General features: G+C 48.6%; 1 protein-coding gene across 2 annotated transcripts in view; it reads left to right on the top strand.

Moving 5' to 3' along the window:
* VPS13D (vacuolar protein sorting 13 homolog D) overlaps positions 1-25,690 on the top strand; it is a 2,754,556-nt gene that overhangs the window by 1,445,257 nt on the left and 1,283,609 nt on the right. For both annotated transcript variants that reach the window (XM_086921894.1, XM_086921893.1), the window contains exon 42: positions 3,638-3,790. In XM_086921894.1, the coding sequence (XP_086778020.1) occupies positions 3,638-3,790 (153 nt within the window). The remainder of the gene's footprint in view (positions 1-3,637; positions 3,791-25,690) is intronic.

Below are 25,690 nucleotides of genomic sequence, written 5' to 3'. Positions count from 1 at the left end.
GAAAGTCTCTCCGCTTGGCCAGGGTGGAGGCCGCTAGGTCCTGCTATAGTACTGGGCGGTGGTCACGAAACATGAGGGGAGCCTGCTCACGTGCCTTTTTCAGAATCCGCTCTTTAAGCTGAAAATCATGGACACATACCAGGATATCAGGGGGAGGTGCGTTGGATCCGCGTAGGAGGCCGACCCTGTGGACTCTGTCCAGCTGAATCTCACGGAGGTCCTCCTCTTGCAGGACGTGGCGGAAGAGGCTGTTGACATATTCCCGCAGGTCTGTTCCTTCTCCTTTCCACAGGACTGCTCTAATCCTGACGTTGTTGCGCCGAGATCTATTCTCTAGGTCCTCCGCATGCGCCTGAAGATCTAGGTTCTGATCCGTGAGGCGCAGGACGTCCTGCTGGAGCTGATGTATGTCCCCGGCCGTCCCTAGGTCATGCTCCTCCAGAGTTGCGGCTCTTTCACCAATGGCGTCAACGTCTCTCCTCACCTCCCTTAAATCTGAGGCTAGTTGAGTCCGCAGTTCCTGGATATCTTCCTTTATGGCCGTGAAGAGCTCTCGCATAAAGGCTTTGGTGGCAGGGGCCTCGCTGTCATCTGGACAGTGGGGTTTATCGGCCACTGGTGCAGGCCGTATCGGCGAGCTCTTCTGAACTCCATCTTTGGGGAGCTTATTCTTTTTGGGCCTGGTCAACGCCATGATGTTTCCTCACCTCCGGAGTCTCTAGGCGGTGGTGGGTGCGCAGTCACCTCCGCCTTTCTAGCGCACCAAGGCCACTGTTTCGTCGTGGCACCCGGGAACTGCTCCGTGCGGCGATCCAAACTATTCGAAACTCCGGTCACAGGGCCAAACTCGCCAGGGGTTTCCCTTCAACGGTTCCGGCCCGTTCCTTCAGGCCCGCCTCTTTTTCGTCTTCGCCGCTAGGCCGAGGTGTGTCGGTACGAGCCCGGGCAGGGGGGGCTCGAATGTAGACCAAGGTCTTCGCGCAACAAGGGCCCGAGGTAGCACGCTGTTCAGGAGGCCCCTAAGTTTATGGCGCACTGAGGCCGCAGAAGTCGCTCACCTCGGGGCCGCCCACCAAGGCCGCCCCGCCAGCACTCCAGGCGCCAAGCGCTCTCTCCTCGCAGGTCTCCAGGGCAGGCCCCTCCGGCGTGAGTAATACTTCTCGTGAGGCTCGGCCCTGACCCCTAAAATCACGGGGCTGCGGACGTATGATGCGGGGCCCCCGTGCTCGTCGCCGCTTTCCACGCGGCGATCTGCTTACCCGGCCCCCCGGGGTCTGCTCGTCGCTATCCGGTGTTAGACCGGGCAGCACCGCCTAGCTGCACCACTCGCGAGCCAAGGGGCGGGAGTGCGCCGTCTGAGGCCTTGGTAGCGGTCCGCTAGCCTTCGGCGCGGTGCCGCGGCGTCTGCAGCTCTCGTCGCGGGTTTCTTCGGTCCTGGGCCTCCGCGCCGGAGACTCCAGTAGTCGCACGCCGGAAGCGGGTTCTGGCAGCACAGGGCGCAACACCCGGTCGCGCGCCGGCGAGGGGCCGCGCTCAGCAAATCGGTCCTGCTGCCTCCAAACTCCGCAAAGACCCTCCAGCCGCGGACCTCGGACAGGGAACTCTGCAGGGCTGAAAACAATGTTATAGATGAAACGGCGACGGAGGGACCGAGTAAGACGTCTTACTCCGCCGCCATCTTGGCCACGCCCTGGCACATATTTTTAAAGGGTTCAAATAGTTTTTGAGTGAGATCCCGATTTCATTCCGGCATGCTCTTTTTACAACTATTTTCTCAGGCTATGCAGCCTATCATTAGTTTAATACTGCCTTAATTTTAAAACTAACATTTTGGTAGATGCCAACAGGTTTTTAATTATTTTTATTTGCCCATTTAAATTCATGGGCGTAGACATTTTAAGGGTTGAGACGGCTGTTTACTGACATCTCATATATAAAATGAATAGTTTTGTGTTCCTTTCTCTTTTATCTTCTGCATCTTCCTATTGTCTTTAGTTCCATCTCCTTGCTTGATCATACACTGGCCTGAAAATTTTCTTGTTACGACACCCAAATAATGGTCTACATTACTCAGAACGTTAGGGACTTTGTCCTCAATTTTATGAACTGCATGCAGGCCATCTCCTCCTGGATGGTGGAAAATTTCATGAAATTAAATGGAGACAAGACTGAGGTCCTGGTCTTCGGCATTAAACTGGATGTTTGGTCTACTGACTGGTGGCCGGCCAGCCTAGGTGCATGTCCCTGTACGGTTTCACATGGAAAGAACTTAGGGGTCATCGTTGATAATTCACTTTCCCTGGATCATCAAGTCAGTAGGACCATATCAACCTGTTTTGGGATCATTAGGGTCCTTGGAAAGATTGCTAATTTTCTATCTTTCGAAGCGCGCAAGCAGGCTGTTGTTGTATTGGTAACGTCCAGACTGGACTATTGTAATGCCCTGTACCAGGGCATTAACAAGGGTCTAGTGTGACGTTTGCAGATGGTGCAGAATGCTGCGGCTAGGCTGGTGATTAATCTTCCAAAATGTCATACTGTCACAGCTTCCATTAGGTCACTGCATTGGTTGCGTCTTGACCAAAGGATCCTGTTTAAGTCTCTCTGCTTGACTCACAAACCCTATTATGGCTTAGGCCCAGAGGGAATCAGGCCGATGTTCAACTGGTATGTCCCCAGTAGACCTCTTCACTCCTCAAACAAAAACCTGTTACTATTGTCCAGGTTCAAAAAGTCCAGGTTGGGAGGTAAAGCCTTCTCCTTGGCTGCGGTCAGGCAGTGGAACGCCCTCTAGGAAGAGCTTTCTGGTCAGGCGTCTCATGCTCTCTTCCGTAAAACCTTAAAAACCTGACTGTTTTCTCGTATTCCAGTATGAGCATGTTGTCTAGTTCGCTCTCCTTTTTCAGTTTCATTAGCGCCTTGATGCCCTTGGGTTTAGTCCGCGCTGTATAAGTCTAATACTCCCTTACTAAAATATAACAAAATGATAAAACAGGTTTAAAAGTATATATTTATTGTCTGTAAAAAAAGAAAAGTCTCTCCATGTGCCTTAAATATGTCTGCATGCAGAGGTAATTAATTGAATAAATATTTTTAAATAAGCAACATTGTAAATCGGGCAGGAATATTTTTTCCGGATTCCTCCTCCTCTTTACAGGACTTTGGTGATGCTCTTTTTAACATGTTGATTTCATTTAACCTTGTGGAATTTATTCCCAGTCTCTTTGGTGCCAAACTGATATCAGACATGAAGCCAGTGCCTTTTTGTATTTGTTTACGCCACTTGAGTGGTTACCAGATTCAACGTGAAACCTGTTTTTTTACCAAAATACAGAAAAACATATTTTTAAATGTCTGTCACTAATGCTAACATCATTACCTTTTTTAATGATTTATTTTAGTAAAGCCAAAGAGGCGTGGAAATCCCTGCTCTATTTTAGTTTTTAGCTTTGTACAATAAATCATAGATTTTTATCTATCACCATGATTTCCTAGCAGTAGCCCAGGTAATCAGACCCTCTGACTTCAGATACATCTCATTGCTCTTCAGGAGAGCAAATGTGAAACTGACATAAAATTCTGAAATCATTTTTGCACATCGTGATGCCAAATTTTAATCTCTATATCTTAATTGTAGTGCAGCATTGTCTTACAGTGGAAGCCCTGGTGAAGTTCCAGAGGGAAATCGAACTTTTATTGATGATGCTCACAATGTAAGCCAATGGCTAGAAGTCCTCCCAGGGGAAGAAATTCCTTTTCAGTTTGAAGTCAGAGACAAACTACGGCACAGGTACGTATATCGGGCAATGAACATTTGTGAAATTGTCAGAATATGAGTTGACAATGTGTTTTTATCGAATGTAAGGATTAAGCTAGGATTTATCATCCCCCTTGCTGTTTTTTTAAGATAAGCACAATGTATTTATCCTTCTTCCATGAAATATTTAACCTCAGGTTTCCCACGCGGTTACGTTGAGAGTTTGTATTGTGCAGACAGAGAATGACAATCATCAGCACATATGCATAAAAGACTGACTGACCATAGAATAATTATATTGCGCAAGTCAGATTTGTTGTGAATGTATTTGTGACAAAGTGGCACTCCACATTCTCGGAAAAGTACGATTTTTAAGCAGTTTCGGTCTAATGCGGAGTAAGTTACTGTTGACTGACAGTGTAAGACTTGGATCACTCTCAGGGCCACATGAACACAGCTTTTTTCGTGTGCGACCGGAAGGATGCTTTCTGGGATGACCAAACCCAAATTGTGATTCGGTAGCTTGTTACAGAATTGCAATTTGGGTTTTGAGATTCGTTATTTGGAAGGGGCGTGTTCTGGGCTTCTTGTCCAAATACTGAAAAGAAGTGGTATGTACAAAAGTTGTGTGACTGAAATGCGGTCGCAAAATATTCGTAATTTACCACTCAAAGTTGGTGGTAACTCATTCGCAAATGGGAATGGACCGCTTCCCCTTTGAGAATGGTTGAAAGAATCTTTTTTAAGAACAGGCAGCAGTCCCATGGAACATTAACAACTCTTAAAAAATAAAAAGAAATCTTTTTTTATTTTTTTTATTTTAAACACATCCTGTTTTCTTTCAAGGAAAATGAGCAGCATTTAAAGAAAACAAAAATATTGCTTTATTTAAAAGCACTCACATGATGATCTGCGGACCCCAGAACGCCACCCTTCCTGTAATAATTGTGATTTCCAATAAGTAGGGCGGACAAACTCAGCCTTCGGTGCCTGGTATACCACTAATAACATCTTCACTCGGAGGTGGTGCAAGGTCTCTTTCAGCAGTTGGTAGAGCTTTGGATAGATCTGTTCGCCACTGAAGAGTACGTGCAATGTCAGCTGGTCTGCGCTTTGGAGTTTCCAAGGCGGCTCTCACTTGGCGATGCTTTTTGTCACAAATGGAGTTGGGGCCTCCTGTACCCCTCTCTATCTGTACCACGTCTGCCCTGAGTACTGAAGAAGATCAAGCGTGACCGGGCCCTAGTCATTCTTGTGGCTCTGGACTGGGCAGAAAGAGTCTGGTACCCCAAGCTCTTGATCTTGGCCATCGATCCTTTGATCCGACTGACTCTTTGGGAGGATCTTCTGCTGCAGCAGCAGGTAATGCTGCTCCACCTCACCAGTCCAGCCTCCACTTCCTTGCTTGGAGATTGAACGGCGACAGTTGACAGTTTTTGACCTTCCGTACAAGTTTGTTATGTGCTTGACAGCCAGGCGTCTCTCCACTAAAACAGTTTACGCCTGTAGATGGGACACATTTGAGTCATGGTGCACAGCAAAGGCTGTAGATCCCCTTTCCGCCCCTCTTTCAGAGGTTCTCCTTTTCATTTTCTCTTTGGTCCAGCAGGGTCTGCTCTGTACACTCTTAAAGGTTACCTTTTGGACACTGTTAAAGACTCATCTCTGCGCCTTCCTTATTAGCCTTCTCTTTTCAAGTCTCCGATTGTAAATAGATTTCCAATGGGCATTACTCATCTCTTTCCTCCGTCTCGTTTTGTAATGCCCCAGTGGGACTTGAATCTTGTTCTTACTTTCCTTATATGTGCTCCCTTCGAGCCACTACATACTTGTCTTCTTCGTCTTCTTACCTTGAAGACCGCTTTGCTGCTTGCAATCACATCTGCTCGCAGGGTGAATGAGCTCCATGCATCCTTTTCTTGCAGTTCATCCAGACAAAGTGGACCTTCGCACTAGGCCTCTTTTCTGCCCAAAGTGTTTACTTCTTTTCACATAGGTCAGTCCATCACATTGCTCACTTTCTTCCCACCTCCGCACCCTTCCAAAGAGGAGGAGAGACTTAACCGTCTGGACCCAAAACGTGCACTGTCCTTCTACCTTGACAGCACTAAGATTTTCCGGATGGACGATTAACTCTTCATGGGTAATGTGGGCGCCAAGAAAGGTCGGGCTGTGCACAAACGTACCATCCCTCGATGGGTTGTCCTATGCATCAAAATCTTATGTTTTTTGGCGAAAAAGGAACCTCCAGTTGGACTGCGCTCCCACTCTACCAGGGTAACGGCAGCCTCAACTGCTTTGGAACATGGAGTTCTGTTGCTTGACATCTGCCAGGCAGCCACATGGGCATCCCTGCCCACATGGACAAATCATTACTGCCTGTTTAGCCAAGTCTGGAGAGATGGCTTTTTTGGTCTTTCTGCTGTGAACTTAGTTTGCAGACCCACCTCCGGGGTTGGCCTTGCTGGGGTATCTATTCTAAGATAAGAAATCTATAACTAATGATCTCTTTCAGATGAACAAGTTACTTACCTTTGGTAATGATGTATCTGTAAGAGATATACATTAGGTATAGATTCCTTACCACCCCACCCATCCTTCCTGTTCTGCGAACTCACTTCTAGGGATTGGAACTTCCTTCCAGGGCCCTAGTTGTGTGCACCAGTGGCCAGTATCCTGCATGGCTCTGTGCTTCTGGCGTAGAAAATTTGTGTCAGAACTGACGTCAGCACGCAGGATCAGCGTCTAAGTCAGAAGCGCAACATCATCCCTGCAACCACTATGCCGACGACAGAAGCGGAGTCGACCAACGCCACCTACCGACGCGCAGGGGTACTGCTACAGAAAAAATTCTCCGGATCCACTCTGACGCCTGGGGGTAATTCTAAGATGAGGAATCTATAACTAATGTATGTCTCCTACAGATACATCGTTACCGAAGGTAAGTAACTTTTTCTTCTGGCAGTGATGTGCAGATTCGTATATACGCACCTCTAATACGTGCTGATGTCAGTTCCTTTTTTTCGGTGCCTGCAGATGTGGTTGCGCAGCTACCCTGTGTGGGAAGTTGGCCTGGCATATGATGTCCACTATTCTAGTGGGCACCTTACACCAGTCCAAACGACCCTTATTGATGGTAGATTTAAGACAACCTTTATAGCAAGCTATCCTAGTGGTAGCTGTGGAGAGCAGCCTTCAGGCTAAGTCTTGAAGGAATGTAAAGCAGCTTGTTTTACCAGTCTATAAACCCTTGAATAATCAAATGAAAGTACACCACACAAGGTATATATAATCAATATATGTATTTATTCTAAACACTACCCCTCTAATCTCTTTATGAGGCTAGAGGCAACAGTACAATACGAGAACTTAAATAGCACACAGTACATTAGCACAGTATACGTTTTGCCCTAGGGGCCTCACAAACCATATACTAAGAAAGTGGTATAAGTACCGCTCTCAACACAGAGACCAAACCTAGAGCCTGTAGAACCGCTGGGGCAACCAGGGACCACCCAAGGTAGGGACGCAGGTGACTCACGGGGGACGCGTGCAGTGTCTAAACCCAGCCGCGAATCACCATTGACTTCTATGGAGAAAGTTTAATTTACAGTTTTAAAGTTTAAGGACACTTAGGAGTGGACTACGGTGAAACCCTTTAAGAACTGGACACGTCGAGAGTTGAGACCCACGGGAGCACCTTACCCAGGGAAGCCAGGTGCATAGGTGTCTTTTCGTGTCGGATTTCGTCATCGAGTCCAATGGAGAGCTGCAAAGAAGTGCTGCAGGCGTCCAGGAGAAGAGTGTCCAGATGGATCCAAGGGTGGATCGGTGATATGAAGAACCTGAAAGCAGAGGGGACAGAGTCTGGGTCACTAGCCAGTGACCAGGAAGGCGACTGGAAGATGCCAGCCAGTGTCGGGTGCTTTCAAGTGAAGGAGGTGAAGCTTGACTCTTCAGCCACGAGGTCCAGGAGGCATCGACGACAACCAGGAGCTGGATTCGAGATGTCCCACGTCTGATGTTGAGTGCTGCAACGTCGGTTTCCGGATTGGACCCAACAAGCCTTGGCAACAGCAACCCATTCAAGATGACAAGATTGGCTTCGGTACAGACCAGCAAGGTCTGAGGGACTCACCCTTTGGAAGGGAGTCAGGGCACGGCTGGAGCAACGAGGGAAGCCCTAGAAAGAAAGTAGATTGCTTCGTGGGGACCCACTAGCCAACAGACTAGGGATCGCAAAGGCGCCTTGAGCGGAAATGCTGAAAGCGGGCCCACGGAACACTTGTGGAGTGCAGGCCCACAATCTTTGAGGCAAAGGTGCTCAAGGCTTCGACTACAAGTAGCCCAATGCACAACTTCAGGAAAGCTCGGCAAGTCGATGCACTAGTAAATGTGCAGGATGTCCAGGAGTTCCGGTCCCACGTCTCTCGTGATAGCTACAGGTCTCAGCTTTGCTGGGGACTGGTGTCAGCCTCAGAGATGTCTCGAAGTCCGTGTCCTGTGTCGCAGATTCTTCAGGATCCGTCGGGAGCCTTGAAAATGCAGACCGGCAAGATGCTAATTTGATGCCTGTTTAAATAGGGGAGTCAATCCTTGACCCCAAGGGAGATTTCTCCCGTCTTCCAGTCGATATGGAATGTCGAAGGTCCAAGATTTATGCATCTGAGTATCGTCCAAGTTAATCTAAAGTCTCAGTGACTGGGTTCCTATACTTATACTAAGTTTAGGGGTTGGACTAACTCTAGGGTCCCACCTTTGGGAGGACCTGGGAAGGGGGTGGGTACACCCCTCTCCCTTTGCCCAGTTTCGCGCCAGAGCTGGGGCTGAGTGCCCCAGCAACCGGTTTGAACTGGGAAATGCATGGGACACCTTGCGTGCCCCAGGCAGTGTCTGAAAAGCATTCACTGAATGCAACCCACCCTGCCCCAATACACTAAAGCCTGTCTGGGGAGGTGCTGGCAGGAAACCAATTGTCCAGGCCTCCCCTGCCGGAGTTTCGTCCAGCATCAGCATCCATTTTGTGATGCTGAGGCTCTTTTAAGCATTCACCGGGTAAGTAAGTGTGTACATGTCTTCTCCCTCTAGAAGGGGGGAATTCTACCCCCTCCCCCCGCCAGAACTGGCAGAGGGGTAGGATTCCAAAAGCGTTTGACACCAAACACAACATGTTTTGATAAAGCCATTCCAAAGTTAGCATTAACCGCGAGGATTATAATGCACTTAAGAGTATATGGTATGGCTATATCATAGAACAGCTATAAGGAAGGCGATTCTGAAAGCTGCAGAGGGGCTCAGCTCATGCTAGGGCTCCCTCCCACACAAAAACAAGCACTCTGCTTTCAGGATTGTCCAGGCCTGCCACAGGAGTGACTTATAGGTTAATATGTGTCTCTATATATACATATATATATATATATGTGTGTAGATATAGGTATACTATATTAAGTAAGGGGTGCTTACACCACCTTACCCAGGCTGCAAGTGCAGACCTTAGGTGACATTTTGGAAGGCTTCCCAGGGGTGGCATAATACCTGCTTCAGCCCCTGGTAGGCCTCTGGGGTACCTATGCCCCTGGTATCTGAAAGAAACAGGCTTGTGTTAGATTCTTTACCTTAGAATATCCCCAGGCATCAGACTGGATCCGGAAAGTTTTTGTCAGCAGTACCCTTGCGCGTCGGTAGGTGTCGTCTGCGGCTCCACGTCCGTCGTCGGCGCTGTGATCGCTGGAGTGACGTCGTCGGAGTACTTAGACGCCGCCCTCGCGCGCTGACGTCAATTCTTCTTTTTTCCGCGCCAGCTAGCGCAAATCCTGGAAGAGCAGTACTCTTAGTCATTTTATGGATCACTGTTTTCGAGTCGACTTCGACTCTTGGTGCCGTAGGGATGCCTGGCTTCAAGCCGTGCGACGCCTGTCACCGCCTGATGTCGGTGACCGACCCCCACCACCGGTGTCTCTACTGCCTCTGGGCCTACCACGACGACAAGTTGCGCCCCGACTGCCGGGCCTTGACTTCGAAAGCTAGGCGGGAGTGGTCCCGTAAGCTACTCGAGATCCGTCAGTCAGCTCCGCGCTGCTCAAGGTTCCGGTCGAGGAGGAAGTCGAGGGACCGGTCGCGGAGCCGTAGACGTCGCTTGTCGAGTCATCACCACCACTCGTCGGGCTCCAAGTACTCCAGTAAGTCGAGGCATTCGAAAAAGAAGTCAAAGAGGTGACATCGCTCTTCTGACTCCCCTCGCCGCTCGCGCGACGCGGCTGAGGGTTCGGGCGACACCGCCCATGCGGCTCTACCGGAGCCACAGGCCCTGCTCCCAGGCCCATACCCTCCGGTCCCTGGCCTGCAAGCGACGCCGGAGGAGTTCCGTGATTTCCTCGTGGCCCTACTCACTTTCCTCCGTCGAGGCCTGTCGGCGCGCCTTCTGGCCCCGCAGACGCGACAGGGGGCCCTTGCGGGCCGATGGCTTCGGCCCGGTGCCGTCGGGTGCTTCGGCCCCGGTACCTGCTTCGGGTCCGACGCCGCAGGTTCCCGTGGGATCCAGGCCTGGATCCCGGTCGACGCCAGTTGACCTCACGACTCCTCCGCTGGCGCCGACCCCAATGGTGTCGCTCCCGGCGCCAACCTCGGACGACGTCGGCCCCAGTTTCAGCCCCGGTCCGGGTCCGACGTCGGAACGGCGCCTTTCGGCACCGTCTCCGGCGTCGATGGGTGAGGCCCTCACCTTATTATTATTATTGGACATTTATTAAGCGCCTGGTTACGCCACTGGCGTGTCCCCGCGCTATGACAAGTGGAGTGACTGTCCCCCCTCCTCCCAACCACGCTATCTACTGAAAAAGATAAGTTTTAAGTCTTTTTCTAAACTGGATTTCGGAAGATTCAAGCCGAAGTTCCAATGGCAGATTATTCCAGCATTTGGGGGCAAGGTATCTGAAGGATCTGCCTCCCATGCGGGCTTTAGATATTCTGGGTACTTTTAACAGCCCGGTCTGCGAGGACCGGAGGCTGCGTGTAGGCTCATAGTAGGCTATTAGGCTCTGAAGCGGGAGAGGTGCCTTGCCATTCAAAATACGGTGGCAAGTGGCAAGGGCCTTAAACTTCACTCTCCTCTCAATAGGGAGCCAATGGAGCGCTCGCAGGGCTGGCTTGGCGGATGCCCTCCTAGGGAGTCTGAGGACCAGCCGCGCTGCCGCGTTGTGAAGAACCTGCAGACGAACCTACGACCCGGCTCCGTCATTTCATCCTGTTTACCAGGATACTGATGAAGGGGAGGACTGGGAGGGGTCTGCGGACCCTCTGGCACAGAAGTGCTAGTTGAGCCAGGACTGGACAGATGAGCTAGGGGAGGCCAGTGGTTTGGATACTTCACCTGACATTGGATTCATCTCTCCTCCCTCCGTGGCTACGGAGGAGGGTGCTACCTATGGTGTGGTGTTGCGCAGGGCCCATTCCACTCAGGCCACGGTGGCTACTACTGCCCTGGGTCGGGGAGTCCCCTTGCAGGACATCTGTCAGGCAGCTATTTGGGCCTCGCTGCACACGTTCGCTAAGCACTACGGCCTGGACAGCGAAGTCCGGAGAGATGGCTTTTTCGGCCGTTCCGTTCTCCAGGACTTTCTGGTGTGATTTTGGTTCGAAGACCCACCACCAGGGTTGGTATTGCTGGGGTATCTATTCTAAGGTAAGAAATCTAATACTAACCTGTTTCTTTCATATGCACAAGTTACTTACCTTTGGTAACGATATATCTGTAAGAAACAGTAGTTAGTGTTAGATTCCTTACCGCCCCACCCATCTTCCGTTCTGCGAAGCGATATCTAGGGTAAAGGTATCTCTCTTTGAGGGCCCTAGTTTCATGGCACCAGTGTCGGTTTCTTGCATGGCTCTGTGTTCCTGGCGCGGAAAGCTATGTACAGAACTGATGTCAGCGCGCAAGGGCGGCATCTAAGTACTCCTACGTCATTCTGGCGATCACGATGCCGACGACAGACATGGAGCCGCAGACGACGCCTACCGATGCGGAAGGGTACTGCTGACGAAAGCTTTCCAGATCCAGTCTGACGCCTGGGGATATTCTAAGGTAAGGAATCTAACACTAACTACTGTTTCTTACAGATATATCGTTACCGAAGGTTAGTAACTTGTGCACCTAAGGTACCATATACTAGGGACTCATAAGGGTGACCCAGCAACCAATCTGGTATGTACCTTAAGTACATGCAATCAATTTAGTGAGAGAACAGCTAGGCTGTGGTCCTGATTAGCAGGGCCACAGCCAGACTAAAGTCGAAAAACCAGTGAAACACAGCAAAAAGTGGGGGTAATCATAGGAAGAAGACCATTTTTCCTTACTTTTCAAACATTTTCTACCAGTGTGCAACGGAAATTTCATCTCCCAAAACTATTGTGTTCAAACCATGTAGGGACTGTCGTAAACAACTGTCTGTGATAGATCCCTATCAGGTTTGCCCATAGTGCCTGGGGTCGGAACACAACTCCAAGGCCTGTAGTGAATGTGCCTTAATGCATCCTAAGGCCATTCGGAACAGGAATCAAAGCTCTATTTTACGAAACAAAGAAAGACTCCACACTGTGACCGGTTGAAGTCAAAGGGAAGGTCCCATTCCTTCTCCTGAAGTTGTTCCCATGGCAAATCTTCGTCGCGGTCAAAGTCTTTGGGAAAGTCTAAGAAGAAGTGGAAGAAGTCCAAGCATGACTCTGCCACTTCTCAGCACTCTGAGAAGGCACAAGGGTGTCAATTTGCCTCCCAGTCTTGCTCTCGATTCCGATCCTCGTCTGCAGGAACCTACGTTTCTTGCGCCTATAGCTACTCCACAGCAAATAGAGGAATTTTGTCTGGCCATGCTTCACCTCTCTGGCACGGTTCCAGCTCCCCTCTGGCATGCCTCCAGACATCAACAAGCCAGGAAGTCTCTCAGTAGGGCTTATACCGACAGATGGAACACTTAGCTCCATTTTAGCCCTTTGAATTTGATACCATCCCACAGCCCATAGTGTTGTCGGACTCCCAAGTTGTTGCCACTCTGTCTGAGGCTGTGATGATGTGCATTCCACGTTGATGCAGGCCATACCGGATGGTCGTAATGCCACTAAGTTTACTATTCATCGCTTCTTAGATACCACTGACTCTTCAGACAGGGCCATTAGCACCAGTGTGGCCCTTTGTAGGCACACCTGGATGCAGTTTACCAGCTTCACTGGCAACGTCCAGACCATGCCCTTTGATGGCTCATGGCTTCTTGGGGATAAAGCAGACTCCACCCTTGACACTTTAAGGCTACGGCACGGCACGCTATTTGGGCCTTTCTGCTTCACCACAATATCTCACCAGCAGTTTTCCCCCCTCTGTGTCTATAGTAGAAGTTTCCAACATCACCAGCAGTTGCAACCAGTCCAGCAAATTCCCCAGCCTTTTAGTGGCCTACTCGCTACCCATAGGCCAAGTGAACACCAAAGGCAGCGTGTGGAACAGTCCTCCACCCTTCCAGCTGTAGCCGCTAAACCTCTTTAGTGACTCCTTTGCAGTACACAGCCAACCTGTCAGTTTGCCAGGGTGACAATCAGTCAATTGGACAAGTTGATCCTGCAAATTATCTCTCAGGACCAAACCTTTACATTTCTATCCATCCTTCCGCATCTTCCACCACACTCAGAAAGGCTGACGGATGACCATCTGTCCCTACTGTAGCAGGAAATGCCGGCCCTTCTGGCCAAAGAAGCCATAGATAGGGTACTGGCATCATAAGTAGGCTTTGGTTGGTATTACGGCTACTTTCTGTTGCTGAAGGACAGACGCTTTAGTCCTAATTTAGATATTTATCCTCTAGCGTTGGACCTGGAGGATGTTTCCACAACCCAGTCTTGCAAGCCAACAGGTATTACCTGTGGTTCGTGGTGGGCCTGGAGCATTTTCAGTTTGCTTTTCTCCACTTAGGCCTTACCAGTGCTCCTTGGGTGCTCACAAAAGTAATACATATGGTTGCAGCACATCTTCAAAGTTGTGGGTCCCATTCTTTCCTTACCTCTATGACTGGCTGCTGAAGGCTGGCTCGCCTCTGAGAGTCGCCACCCACCACCGGACTAGAGCAAACCTCCTAGCATCTTAGGGGTTCACTATAAGCATGTCAAAGTCACACATGACTCGATCACAGACCCTCCCATTCATCTTAGCCATTCTCTGCCTGGTGCAGTTTTGCACCTTCCTTCCGAAGAAGAGAGTCCAGGAAATTCCGGCTATGATCTCTGTGTTTTAGGCTCTGTCCTGAGGACAGCACCAGAGGAATCTCTCTGATCATGTCCATATTTAGGAGGAAACAAAAGATCTGCAGTTGTGGCTGCTGGACCACGTTTGGGTCTGCAGCAGGCTTTGATGGGAGGCTATCTGGTCTCCGTTTGAGGCTCGGCTGATCATTCGCTTGGCGTCGAAAGCCTTGCTGCCATCCATCAAAGGAAAGCTGGTACAGGTGCTCACATGCAATACAATGGCCATGTGGTACTTTTACAGTGGAGTTCTGGACTCTGTGCCTGGAGGCTTTGTGGCTTTGGAAGAAGCTGAACACCAGAGGATTGTCCTGGTGGTGCACCTCCAGGTGGGATCTCTCAACCCTAGGTTGGAAAAACTCAGCCTCGAAGCCTAGCGATCACAAATGGTGTTTACATCCGTAGGTTGGGTAGAGTCACTTTCATGAATGGGAAGAACCTTGATTTTATCTTTTTGCTACTACTGCGAACTGGAAATGTCAGCACTTCTGCGCGTTGAAGTTTCAAAGGCGTCTCTCTCTCTCCTGAAGATGCATTCTCTCAGAGAATGGGATTCTGGATTTCTGTACTTCTTTCTACTGATACGTCTCCTACCCTTCTGAAGATCATCAAGAATGGCCAGGCCCAAATCATCGTAGTGGCGACAGATAGGGCAAGCAGAGTATGGTATCCAGAATTCCTGGGCATGAGCATTTATCTAAGTACACTATAACAATATCCACGGGTCTATACAAGAAAGTAGAACCACACAAAGCCTCAGAACCGTACCAATAAACCTGTATATCTCTTGCAGACTACTAAAGGAAAAATCCTTTCATAGGACGGATTCCCATCACTCACCAATGGTGACATGCTTCATCATCAGGGACTCCTCCTAGTGTCACATAAGTGACACTAAGGGCTGCAACCCTTTCAAAAGGAAATGGGAGCCTGCAGATGTTTTTTTTATACAGGTATACAGATTATAGCAATAGCGCTATGTTTGAACCTCCAGACAGTGGCGTCACTAGGGGGGTGCGGGGGGTGCGGACCGCACCCGGTGTCACCCCCATCATGGGGTGACACCAATCTGGTAAGCATTATGTTCGGCTGTTTTAATGCACAAAATTAAATTTGTTTTGAAATCCACATTCCATAAAGAGCTGTGAAATATGACGAATATGAGGGAATCGGATTGTAAACTGCATTCATGCAGCGCTTACGGCCCCTGATGATTCATGGAGGAACTATGCAGCAAGAAGCCCTTTACTCTGGAGGTAAGGTCAGAGTTCAATAGGTGGCATCATCGGTAATATGTGCTTTTATTTTTCATGTGACTGAGTTGTGGTAAGTTTCTGCTCTTGAGACCGCGGTTTCTACTGTAGTGTTTTTAAGGGATGGATTCATTGATATGGATTAGTAAAGGGAGGATGTGAGCTTTTCCTCAACCCCTATTTCCCTATAAAATACGGATTCATCAGAATAACGACGGCTCACAAACCACTCTGTGCAGCTGAACCATTGCCAGGGCTTCTAGAATTATGTAGCAAATGTATATGGTCATAGCAGAATAGTTTAGCATTTGTGATGTTGTGAAAAGCACAACCTTCGAATGCAGGGACTGGTTCACACGGGTGTCCACTTCATAGGCTCACCGCCAATTTCACCATTTTTTTGGTGACTGTGTGTGACGGTTAGTTATGCAGGCTGGCTCGCTCTCGCTCTGCACTGCACAATGGAGTGCAGCCTGAGCCTCAGCCTCGCCCTCTCACCTCTGCTCTGTTGCCAGTGCTTTTATAGTGCATTGTGCAAGCTGCTGGAAGCGCCCGACACGGTGCACAGTTGCGCACCTGCTTACAAAATTAAAATACTCTGGAGTCAGTGCAGTGAGTGTGCACTGCAGCACGTCACCACGCACGCACCAGTGTGATGATGTGACGATGCTGGTGCGATGCGGATGCGCGGCGTACTCAGTTTGTGGGTCCCAGGGCCGTCAATCTTTAGCGCTACCAATAACGGCCCTGGGACAGCCCCCGCGCGCTGTGCTCCTCTCTGAGTTACGCGCCAGGGAGGAGACGAGACGCCAGTGCAGGGGAGTGTGTGTGGTGGCTGCTAGAATAAAGAAATAATGTGAAGTCAACTACCACCATCTTCTTTGATATCGCGACCGGAGCGCCGTTGTCTCCCCTTCAAATTTGGGACAGGACTGACTTCTTGGGTCCGGAGGCAGTTGGTCACGGTGAGAGAGAGAAATATATCATTTATGAATGAACTCAATAAAGTTAGAAACAGGGCCGGCTCTAGGGCGGTGCGATCGGTGCCACCGCACGGGGCGCACCGGATGTACTTTGTCCCTGCAATAAAAATGACAACTCCAGTGATTAATGTTCTTCCTGGAGAGAGTCCAGAGCCTTTTCTACTGAAAGTATTGACTGATCGTAGGGCAGATGTTTAACATGCCTGCTGCAAAGAGTGTATCTCATTAACATCACAAAGTGCATATAATAAAAATAGGTCAATGGGTTACCAGTTTGGTCTGAGATCCTTTTCTTACTTGCAGTTTATAAGTTAAAATCTTAATATAGAGCATTGAGCTATTAACTGTCATCACAAGCTGCATGCAAACTGCAAGGAAAATATTAAAGCAATATCATTTTTGCCCAGACTTTCGTTGTCCTAATATTGCAAAAGGGTGTCATTTGGGTAATAATCACTACTTTTTGTTAACGAAAACCCCTAACAATGGTGTTAAATTTTTATTCTGAATGTGTGCTTTTCCAGTCCAAGGACTCTTAAACTATACTGGCTACCAGTATAGATGACGTGACTCCTACCCCTTGTAGATCTCTGTCTTATGTAACATTTCCTATACACTGATTTTCACAGCGATGATTGTCCCTGTGCAATGCATGTGTGATGTAAAAAATGTTGACATCTTAAACTGGCATGAGTGGTGCTATAAAACGAAATGAATCTAAGCGATAGTGGTTATGTAGACTTGAGGGGCACTATCAAATGGTGGTAGTGAGGGAATCTGTGGTAAAGGTGGTCATTGGGGGGGCGCCAACAAACATTGTCGCACAGGGCGCCACCAGTGCTAAAGCCGGCCCTGGTTAGAAATGTGGCAGTGCAGGCACACAATCAGATTCAGATCGCGGCAATCGCATTACTCCCAGACAGTCCCCAAGGCCGGCCCAAGAAGAGACAGACAGTCACACACACAGTGCTATAAAAAAGGAGAGCTTCAGCTTGAAAGAGACGAGTCAAGGAGCGATCTCTAATCATGATTTATTTCAGAGCTGTTGTTCGCTACATTATTTAAGTGTGACTGCACAAAATGTTCTAAAAAAAAAAGCTCTCTAGCTTTGGCTCTTTCTTAGAAGGTTTCCCACTGATCTGTTAAACGTGGTACTGGGACAAGAAAAAAGGGAAGTCTAAATACAATGATTTTCCAATTTAATTCCCATTGGAAACTGTTCTCTGATACTGAAAAAAACAACTTGGCAGAAGTTAGGATTTTACTCAGAAAGAATGCTATTACTTATGGTAACTCTGTTTAGTAGTTTTAAGAAATATTTGTTGAAATAAGTCCTTGGTGTGCTTATGAAGGGGTAAATTTTTTAGAAAAGGTAGTGATATCTGGACCGTTATGCACTAAAAATAAAAAATTACTTGCTGAGGGAGCATTTTTTCCAGTCAGCCAATGGGGTACTGCAAAACCTGGTATGGTACTGCCGTAATTGATGTTCTGATTGGCCAGCCGTAACTTTTCATGAAAATGATGTGGTGGTCATGTCAGTACTCTGGGAATTTGCCATCTGCGTCCACTGGCGGACTCGGAGCGGAGGAGGTCCATGCGTAAAGTCGTGAGGGGGTGACACCATGAGTTAACCGCACCGGGTGACACCAACCCTAGTGACACCACTGCCTCCAGAAGTGAATATGTGATTGGTATGGGAATGTTAAGTGCAGTGCAAAAAGTGTTATTGAAAAAGTGAATTTAAAATTGACTGATGGGAGGAAATACCTTTTATTATTATCTCTCAAAGATCAAACCTAAAAACAGTTCAGTCGACAGTTTCTAACAAATGACTGTCTAGATGTGAAGGGTCAACATGTTTCAGCAAAAATGGATATGTTATCATATGCCTTCTTCAGGACCACAAGAATGTTGCTACTACAAAAAAGTGATATATACAAAAATATGTGTAAAAAAGGTTGAAACTGATACAACCTCTTCACCTGTAATCAGGAATCACAGCTCCTCTGTAAATACGGACTATTTCTGCAAGTGAATAAAATACAAAGAGCTAAAATGTAAAATTGGTACGATCTCATAAAGGACTTAAGGATCCACAGCATGAATTATTCCTATAATGGCCTGTCTAATCAATTAATTGTGCCATTTTATCAATACGTATATTGCAAGCTTACCAGTCCTATATGAGGACATGAGCTGTTATCCTCTGATTAGACAGGAAGATCTTCTGTCAGAGCAGCGAGGCAAGGTCCTGACTTTGAACCTTCTCCCAAAGTTGTCAATGTTGTCTTAGCAGCCAGGTGTCCTTCAAAAAATTCTGTGTATGCCTGCCCTTGGAACAAGTTTGTGACTTAGTGTATCATCCACCAGATTGGCCCACTTCAGGCTAAGCTTTCCCCAGTGTTACTTTTTGCATTGTCTCTAGTCCAGCAAGGCTTTGCTGTGGGCACAGTAAAAAGAATACATGTCAGCTCTTTTGGCTTTTTTTTTTAGGTTGCTGGATCAGTCTTGTTTGTTTCCATCACCTGTTGTTATGCGGTTTCTGAAAGGTTTCCTACACGTTTCCTCCTTGTTCATTAAGTTCCACTCAGGCCACAATTCTGGCACTGGCAGTAGGTACAGGTATGCATGATTAGCTACCGGCCTTTTTAATATTCTACAGCACACGATCACCGCCCTATGAATAAAATTGGTTAAGGGACTGGTGTGCTGTGTGTGTTTTTAAGCACTCAGTTATACTTGCGTTTGTTTGTCACTAGCAGAATTTTCTGCACTTCACTATTAGTCACTTTATGTGTGGTTTGTTTTGGACACGCCTTTTCTTTCCTCTCACTTTTCTTTGAGAAGCAAGTGACCACCGATGATGAGACAGGGGCCTGTCTGGAAATTTCATACCAGTTACCCCGTTGGTGGTGTTTCCGTGAGGGGTCATTTGCTTCTCGCACATTTTTTCCTTCATTAAGAGGAGGGTCCAATGTTTGATATGGACTTGTGTGACCAATTTCGGGTTGGCTGACTGTGAGTGGGTGTTCTGGGGTGTTGCCCGGGAGAACAGGTGTTTTAACGCAGGCGGAGTACAGTGCAATACCTCCTTATAAGGTGTATAATAGTGTAGTGGGGAGTAGGACACTTAAAACCCCCCTGGGAGTCACTGATATATGTGCACGCCATTGGACTGGGTCTTGATTAGGATTGCACAATTCTATAGAGACTTCTAGCCACCTTAGAACTATGGTTATTAACCTTTTGACTTCTGGAACCCCCATTTAATCTTAAATGGAATCCCGGGACCCCCGCTGAGTCATTACCCTGGTCTAGGCATTTCCAATGATTTGAACTGCAAAACAATATAAAAATAAAATACACAAGCAAGCAATCATCAAACAAATGGACAGATTAAATATATTATTTAATTCAAAAACAAGTATAAAAAAAAATCAAAATTTTAATTTTAATGGGAAGGTTGGAGAAAAAAAAGTATAAGAAAAATCAAAATTTACATTTTAATGGGACGCTTGGAGCGTTTCTAAATTCAATTGAGGTCACTTGTTGTCCATGCTGTATTCTGTTTGATGCACTTGCACTGCTCCCATTAGTCAATCTGAGGGGGGAACATCACTTACAACGCATTTTTTACAACGCACTACCATTACATCGCAACCATTACAGCGCATACCATTACAACGCATTGCGCTGGGGGGCGCTCTAGGATAGGGAATATATTTAATTTACTATCCAACACCTTCCCTGCTATCCACGGGGACTGGAGTTGGAATAGTAAATTAAATAATTCACTATCCAGCGCCTAAAAGCATTATGCGTTGTAATGGACTGCGTGGTAAAAACCGCGTTGTAAAGGCATGCGATGTAAAAGCATGCGTTGTAGTGACACCAATCCATCTGAGGACACCAATGTAATGTTAGCCTCCAATTTCAAATTCTTTCACATCTACAGAATGTTTTAACATTTTTAATTTTTCAATTTTGCTTGTGTATTTATATACACTTTATCAATTTCATATTATTACTTTTTCTAAGTAGTTGCAGATCCCCTGAGGCGGCTTCACAGACCCCCGAGGGACCTCGGCCCATAGTTTCAAAACCACTCCCTTTGGAATATTCCTCAGGCATCAGACTGCATCCGTAAGGTTTGTTGAGCAGTCCCCATGCACTGGCAGGGGGCTTCATTTTGCTCTGTGTGGTGTTGGCGGCGGCGTTAGCACCGAAAGTGACTTGTGCAGTGCCTTTATAGGCGTCACCCCAGCATGCTGACCTCAGTTACTTCTTTTTTGCCCCGTCAGCGTCGATCTAGCTCAAGCTCCCTTCTGTCACTTTTTTACTTTCTTTTTTTACCTTTTTGTCGACTTTGACCAGTTTGTTTTTTCCCCCCATCTTTTTGGCTATGGCTCTCAAAAAACCTACGGGTTTTAAACCTTGTGGAGCCTGTCACAGGCCAATATCTCAGACAAATGCCCCACTTGGTGGGCCTGTGGTGCCTAGAGAGGGACCACGACTCCTAGGCCAGCCTAGATTTTAGAACCATGTACCTGAATTCCATCCAAGAGCGAGCCATGACGCTTTTGACCGCTAGACACGCCACCCGCACCCCTCCAGGTCCCATTCACAAAGGAAGTCCCGGCACCGCTCTCGGAGTTGCTCGCACTGGTCATCATCGTAATCCTGGACTTCGTCAGTTAAACCCCATAAGAATAAGTCCAAGAACTCAAAGTGTACTTTGACTTCTCCACACCAGTCTGATTTATTTGATGAGGCACAGAAACGTTGCCAAAAGCCCAGGCCCCGCTATTGGGTTGTCCCTAGGAGTCCGTGTCTGAGCCTGGGTTTGCCTGCACTTTCCTGAGTTTCCAATAGCCGGAGCAAGCCCCACCCAACTTCGATAATCTTATGAAGCCATGAGCCCCATATGTGTGTGGTGTGAACCCTCTGGAGCACCTTTGGACCCCATGGGTTCAGAAAGGGCTCCCACTGGATGTCTGCCAATGGCTTCCACCTCGGCACCAGTCGGACCCTCTGGATCCGTTGGTGGATCTGGATCGGCCCCGACAGCGACTTCGCAGCCTCCTCCAGTGATCGCTACTGTGGTGTCATTCTCAACGGCGCCAAACCCACCTGTGATTCCCGACTCGAATATGGAGTTCGACCAGCATCAGACAATGTCGTTTCTGAAGCAGACAAGGCCTATGTGGCCTGAATTGGAAATGGAGTCTGTGAGAAGTTGGCCTGATATATGATGCTCACTAGTTCTAGTGATCACCTTGTATCAGTCTAAATAACCCTTATGGTGATTGGTTGTAAGTCAACCTTATAGACCTGCTATCCTAATGGGAGCATGGACAAAGCAGTCTTAGGCTAAACTCTATTGGCATGTGAAGCCAGCTGTTTTACCACATATAACCCCTTGAATACCAAGTGAAAGGACACCACACAGGTAGTTATGAAAATAAACAAGTATTTATTAACTAACATACACCTCTGAACTCTTTATGAGGTCAGAGGGCCAAGCAAAAATTACGTTTAAGTTGCACGATTTACAATGGTGCCCTAGGGGCACGACAAACCATATACTAGAAACAATGGAATGCGAGGAAAGAAAATACTGTAAGAAGATCCACAGGCTGGAGGATCGCTGGGACCACGCTACTAACGAGGTAAGTAAGGAGCAGGAGGCCCACGGGACTCACGTGCAGAGTGGAAACTCTCACGCGGGATGCGTACCAACGTCTATGGATGCTACCGTTTAAAGAGTTACGGATTCCGGATGAACCCGGCTGGATGGAGGAAAAACAACAGTGGACCTGGACACTAGGATAGTGAACACTGACTTCAGCACCTAGAAGTTTTAGTTACCTAACCCACAGGCTGCGGGTGCATAGGGCTGAAGTGGTGTCGGGTTTGCTGCGTTGATCCCGATGAAGCCTGAAACAAGTAGTTGCTGGCAGGCGACCAGATGGAGGAGTCCGGTGGTTCCAAGGATGGAACTAGGAAGAAGAAGTCCTGAAAGGGAAGGGGAAAGAGTCTCTATCACTAGCCAGTGACGGTGCTGGAACCAGGAGTGAACCAGGTGCTGTCGCCGCGATCAGGTGGAAGAAGGGTCGCTTCTCTCTGTAGCTGCGTGGACCAGGAGCTGTTTTTTCCTACCAGGCTGGAGGCACGAGCTGTCCCACGTAGTCTGCTGCTGTTGGCGGTGTTGGATCGTCGATCTGGTCAACAGGCCTTGGCAAGTGCAAGCCACACGGTGGAACAAAGATGGCGTCTGGTGCGGACCAGGAGGGTCCGGGGTACTTCTCCTTTACAAGGAAGCAAGGGCCAGTCTGGGGGACCAGACCAGCAGTATTGAAATCTTCGGGTCGTCGTCTCAGAGGTCACTAGCCAGCCGGCAAGTGACCAGACAACAGGAAAAGCAGCAACCAGGCAAAAGGGCCCCACGCAGATCTCGTGGATGCTGGGGGGCTGGTCTTTGATGCAGGAGCTGCGTCGGTGTGGTGCTTCTCAGACCCCAGTGCACTCACTTGAGGATCCCTCGGTGGTCGTGCTGGAAGCGCTGTGCAGGTTTCTTCAAGATGGCCGTCTCCATGTTGCTCGTCGCACCCACTGGTCTCAGCTGTGCTGTGGATGTGGGTAGAGGTCAGAGGAGTCTGGAGGTCCGGGTCTCGGCGAGCTGGGTCGTCGGGTTCCAGGAAGGAAGGACTTGCAGCAAACCGCACAGGAGCTTGATGGTGCCTGCAAAGCAGGATGGTCACTCCCTGACCATAGGGGAGATTCTTCAGTCTTCTTTATATCCCGCAGGGATTAATAGGCGAGTGTATAGTAGTTGAAACAACTCTTGACCAAGGGCTTTGGCAGGCGGATTATGCACAGTGCATGTGCCCGCGTGCACGCGCTTGCCATTTGCTCCCCGAGCATCGGTATCACACTTCAAAGGAATTCCTTCCGCTCCCCCGCTCACTTAGCAACTACGCGTGTCTCCTAGGCTCCTCACAGTGCCATATGTCCTTAGCGCCTCACACTGCCTTTCAATATGTCCCGTGCGCCTCACGCTATCCGGCTCCTCGTGTCTATGCGGCCCCTCAATGCCTGCCCGTTCCTCACAGTGTGTGTCAGCGCGACCCATGGCCTCCATTATTGTCATTAAGCGCATTACTTGCCGTGCTTGATCGCAATCGCGATCACTTTTACTTTTGCGGCCGCTTTGATGTTTTAAGTGAGACACGCAGCAAATGCTTGTTGCTTATTTTATTTGCTTTGAGTTTACTTTTGTTTGTTTTTATTTTTTTTGTGGCTTTGTAAACATGTCAGACGGGTGTAATTTTTCTATGTCAAAATAAATACAGTACTTTTTAGTGATAACTTCCATGGATGAAATACCTTTTCCACCACAAACAAAAGAGAGTGTCCTGCTAGAGTTGTAGGAACCAGGATGAGAAATTTCGTTTTAAATACCGTGGCAATGTCTTTTTATCACGTGGATGTGTCAGGAAGTACGGTCTGTTTCATCTATGCGCCGCTGACAGAGCTTCTTCGACGCGCAGCTCATGGGGATCTCTCCGAGGAGCCTAGGCTTCACACAACTCAAAGCCATACCCTTCTTGTCCTTTCTCCCACCTCCCTGATCCAGTTTGCTGGATGGGCCCCTTTGTAAACTCGCAATAAATGTTACTCCTTCAACACAAAATGCTGGAGCAAATAATCAAACGTGACCGTTAACATCCACAAGATTGCATTTTAGGATCCATTTAAAGCCTGGCGGCAAGATGCTTTTTATTCCCTTCAACATCACATCAATGTACTGCAACTCCACCGGAGGCAGGCGCCGCCTCCAAGGTGCTTTTATGGCCTCCACACCCCGCTCTGACAGGAAGGGCAGCCTGCCATAAAACTGCAGCCAGCCTTTATCTCTGGGGTGGGGATGAAGGGAATGTGAAGCTATCAGCTGCTCCATCTGACTGTCACTAAAAACAAGGGCAGAAGTCAACATAAGAATATGGCTTACTGATAACACTCTGAATGCTGCCGGTGCAAAACTCCCCACTGCAAAGAAGAAAACGCGTGCCTTAAGGAGTTGGATGCTATTATAAAGAGAATATTTTGCACAGCATTCTCTATTTAAGCAGCAATTGTTCTAAACTTGTCATTCAGTCGCGCAGGCCTTACAACCTATTAACTAATATCTTCAGGATAATTTAGAGGCATGGAACGGGGTGGAGCGAGGCTATTTTACCTACACTTTGTTTTGATTGAATTCAGTCAAGTAAATATAAAGGCGCTGCCACCTTTTCAAAATAATGAAACAATGGGTTCCAGAATCGGAGCTACAACTGCCATATTACCGTCATGTATCTTCTTCCAAGGTCTGTCCGCATATAGCATAATACCCATGTATTTAAATTGTATTAACTTCGAGGGAATTATGTTATGGATTTCACGACACCACCACATCACTCAGGGACACCACCACATCACTCAGGGACACCACCATGTCACTCAGGGACACCACCACATCACTCAGGGGCACCACCACATCACTCAGGGGCACCACCACATCACTCAGGAACACCACCACATCACTCGGGGGCAACACTCTGGGACACCACCACATCACTCGGGGACACCACCACATCACTCGGGGACACCACCACATCACTCAGGAACACCACTCAGGGGCACCACCACATCACTCAGGGGCACCACCACATCACTCAGGGGCACCACCACATCACTCAGGGGCACCACCACATCACTCAGGGGCACCACCACATCACTCAGGGACACCACCACATCACACAGGGGCACCACCACATCACTTGGGGACACCACCACATCACTCAGGGTCACCACCACATCACTCAGGGGCACCACCACATCACTCAGGGACACCACCACATCACTCGGGGGCACCACCACATCACTCGGGGACACCACCACATCACTCGGGGACACCACCACATCACTCGGGGACACCACCACATCACTCAGGGACACCACCACACCACTCCGGGACACCACCACATCACTCAGGAGCACCACCACATCACTCAGGGGCAACAGTCTGGGACACCACCACATCACTCGGGGACACCACCATATCACCCAGGAACACCACTCAGGGGCACCACCACATTACTCAGGGGCACCACCACATCACACAGGGGCACCACCACATCACACAGGGGCACCACCACATCCCTCAGGGACACCACCACATCACACAGGGGCACCACCACATCACTCAGGGACATCACCACATCACTCAGGGGCACCACCACATCACTCAGGGACACCACCACATCACACAGGGGCACCACCACGTCACTCAGGGACACCGCCACATCACTCAGGGGCACCACCACATCACTCAGGGGCACCACCGCATCACTCAGGGACACCACCACATC

The sequence above is a fragment of the Lissotriton vulgaris genome, chromosome 5 (assembly GCF_964263255.1).
Source record: "Lissotriton vulgaris chromosome 5, aLisVul1.2, whole genome shotgun sequence".
Taxonomy (NCBI): domain Eukaryota; kingdom Metazoa; phylum Chordata; class Amphibia; order Caudata; family Salamandridae; genus Lissotriton; species Lissotriton vulgaris.
Note: the sequence above shows the minus strand (reverse complement) of the source record. Positions and strands in the feature narration are given on the sequence as shown.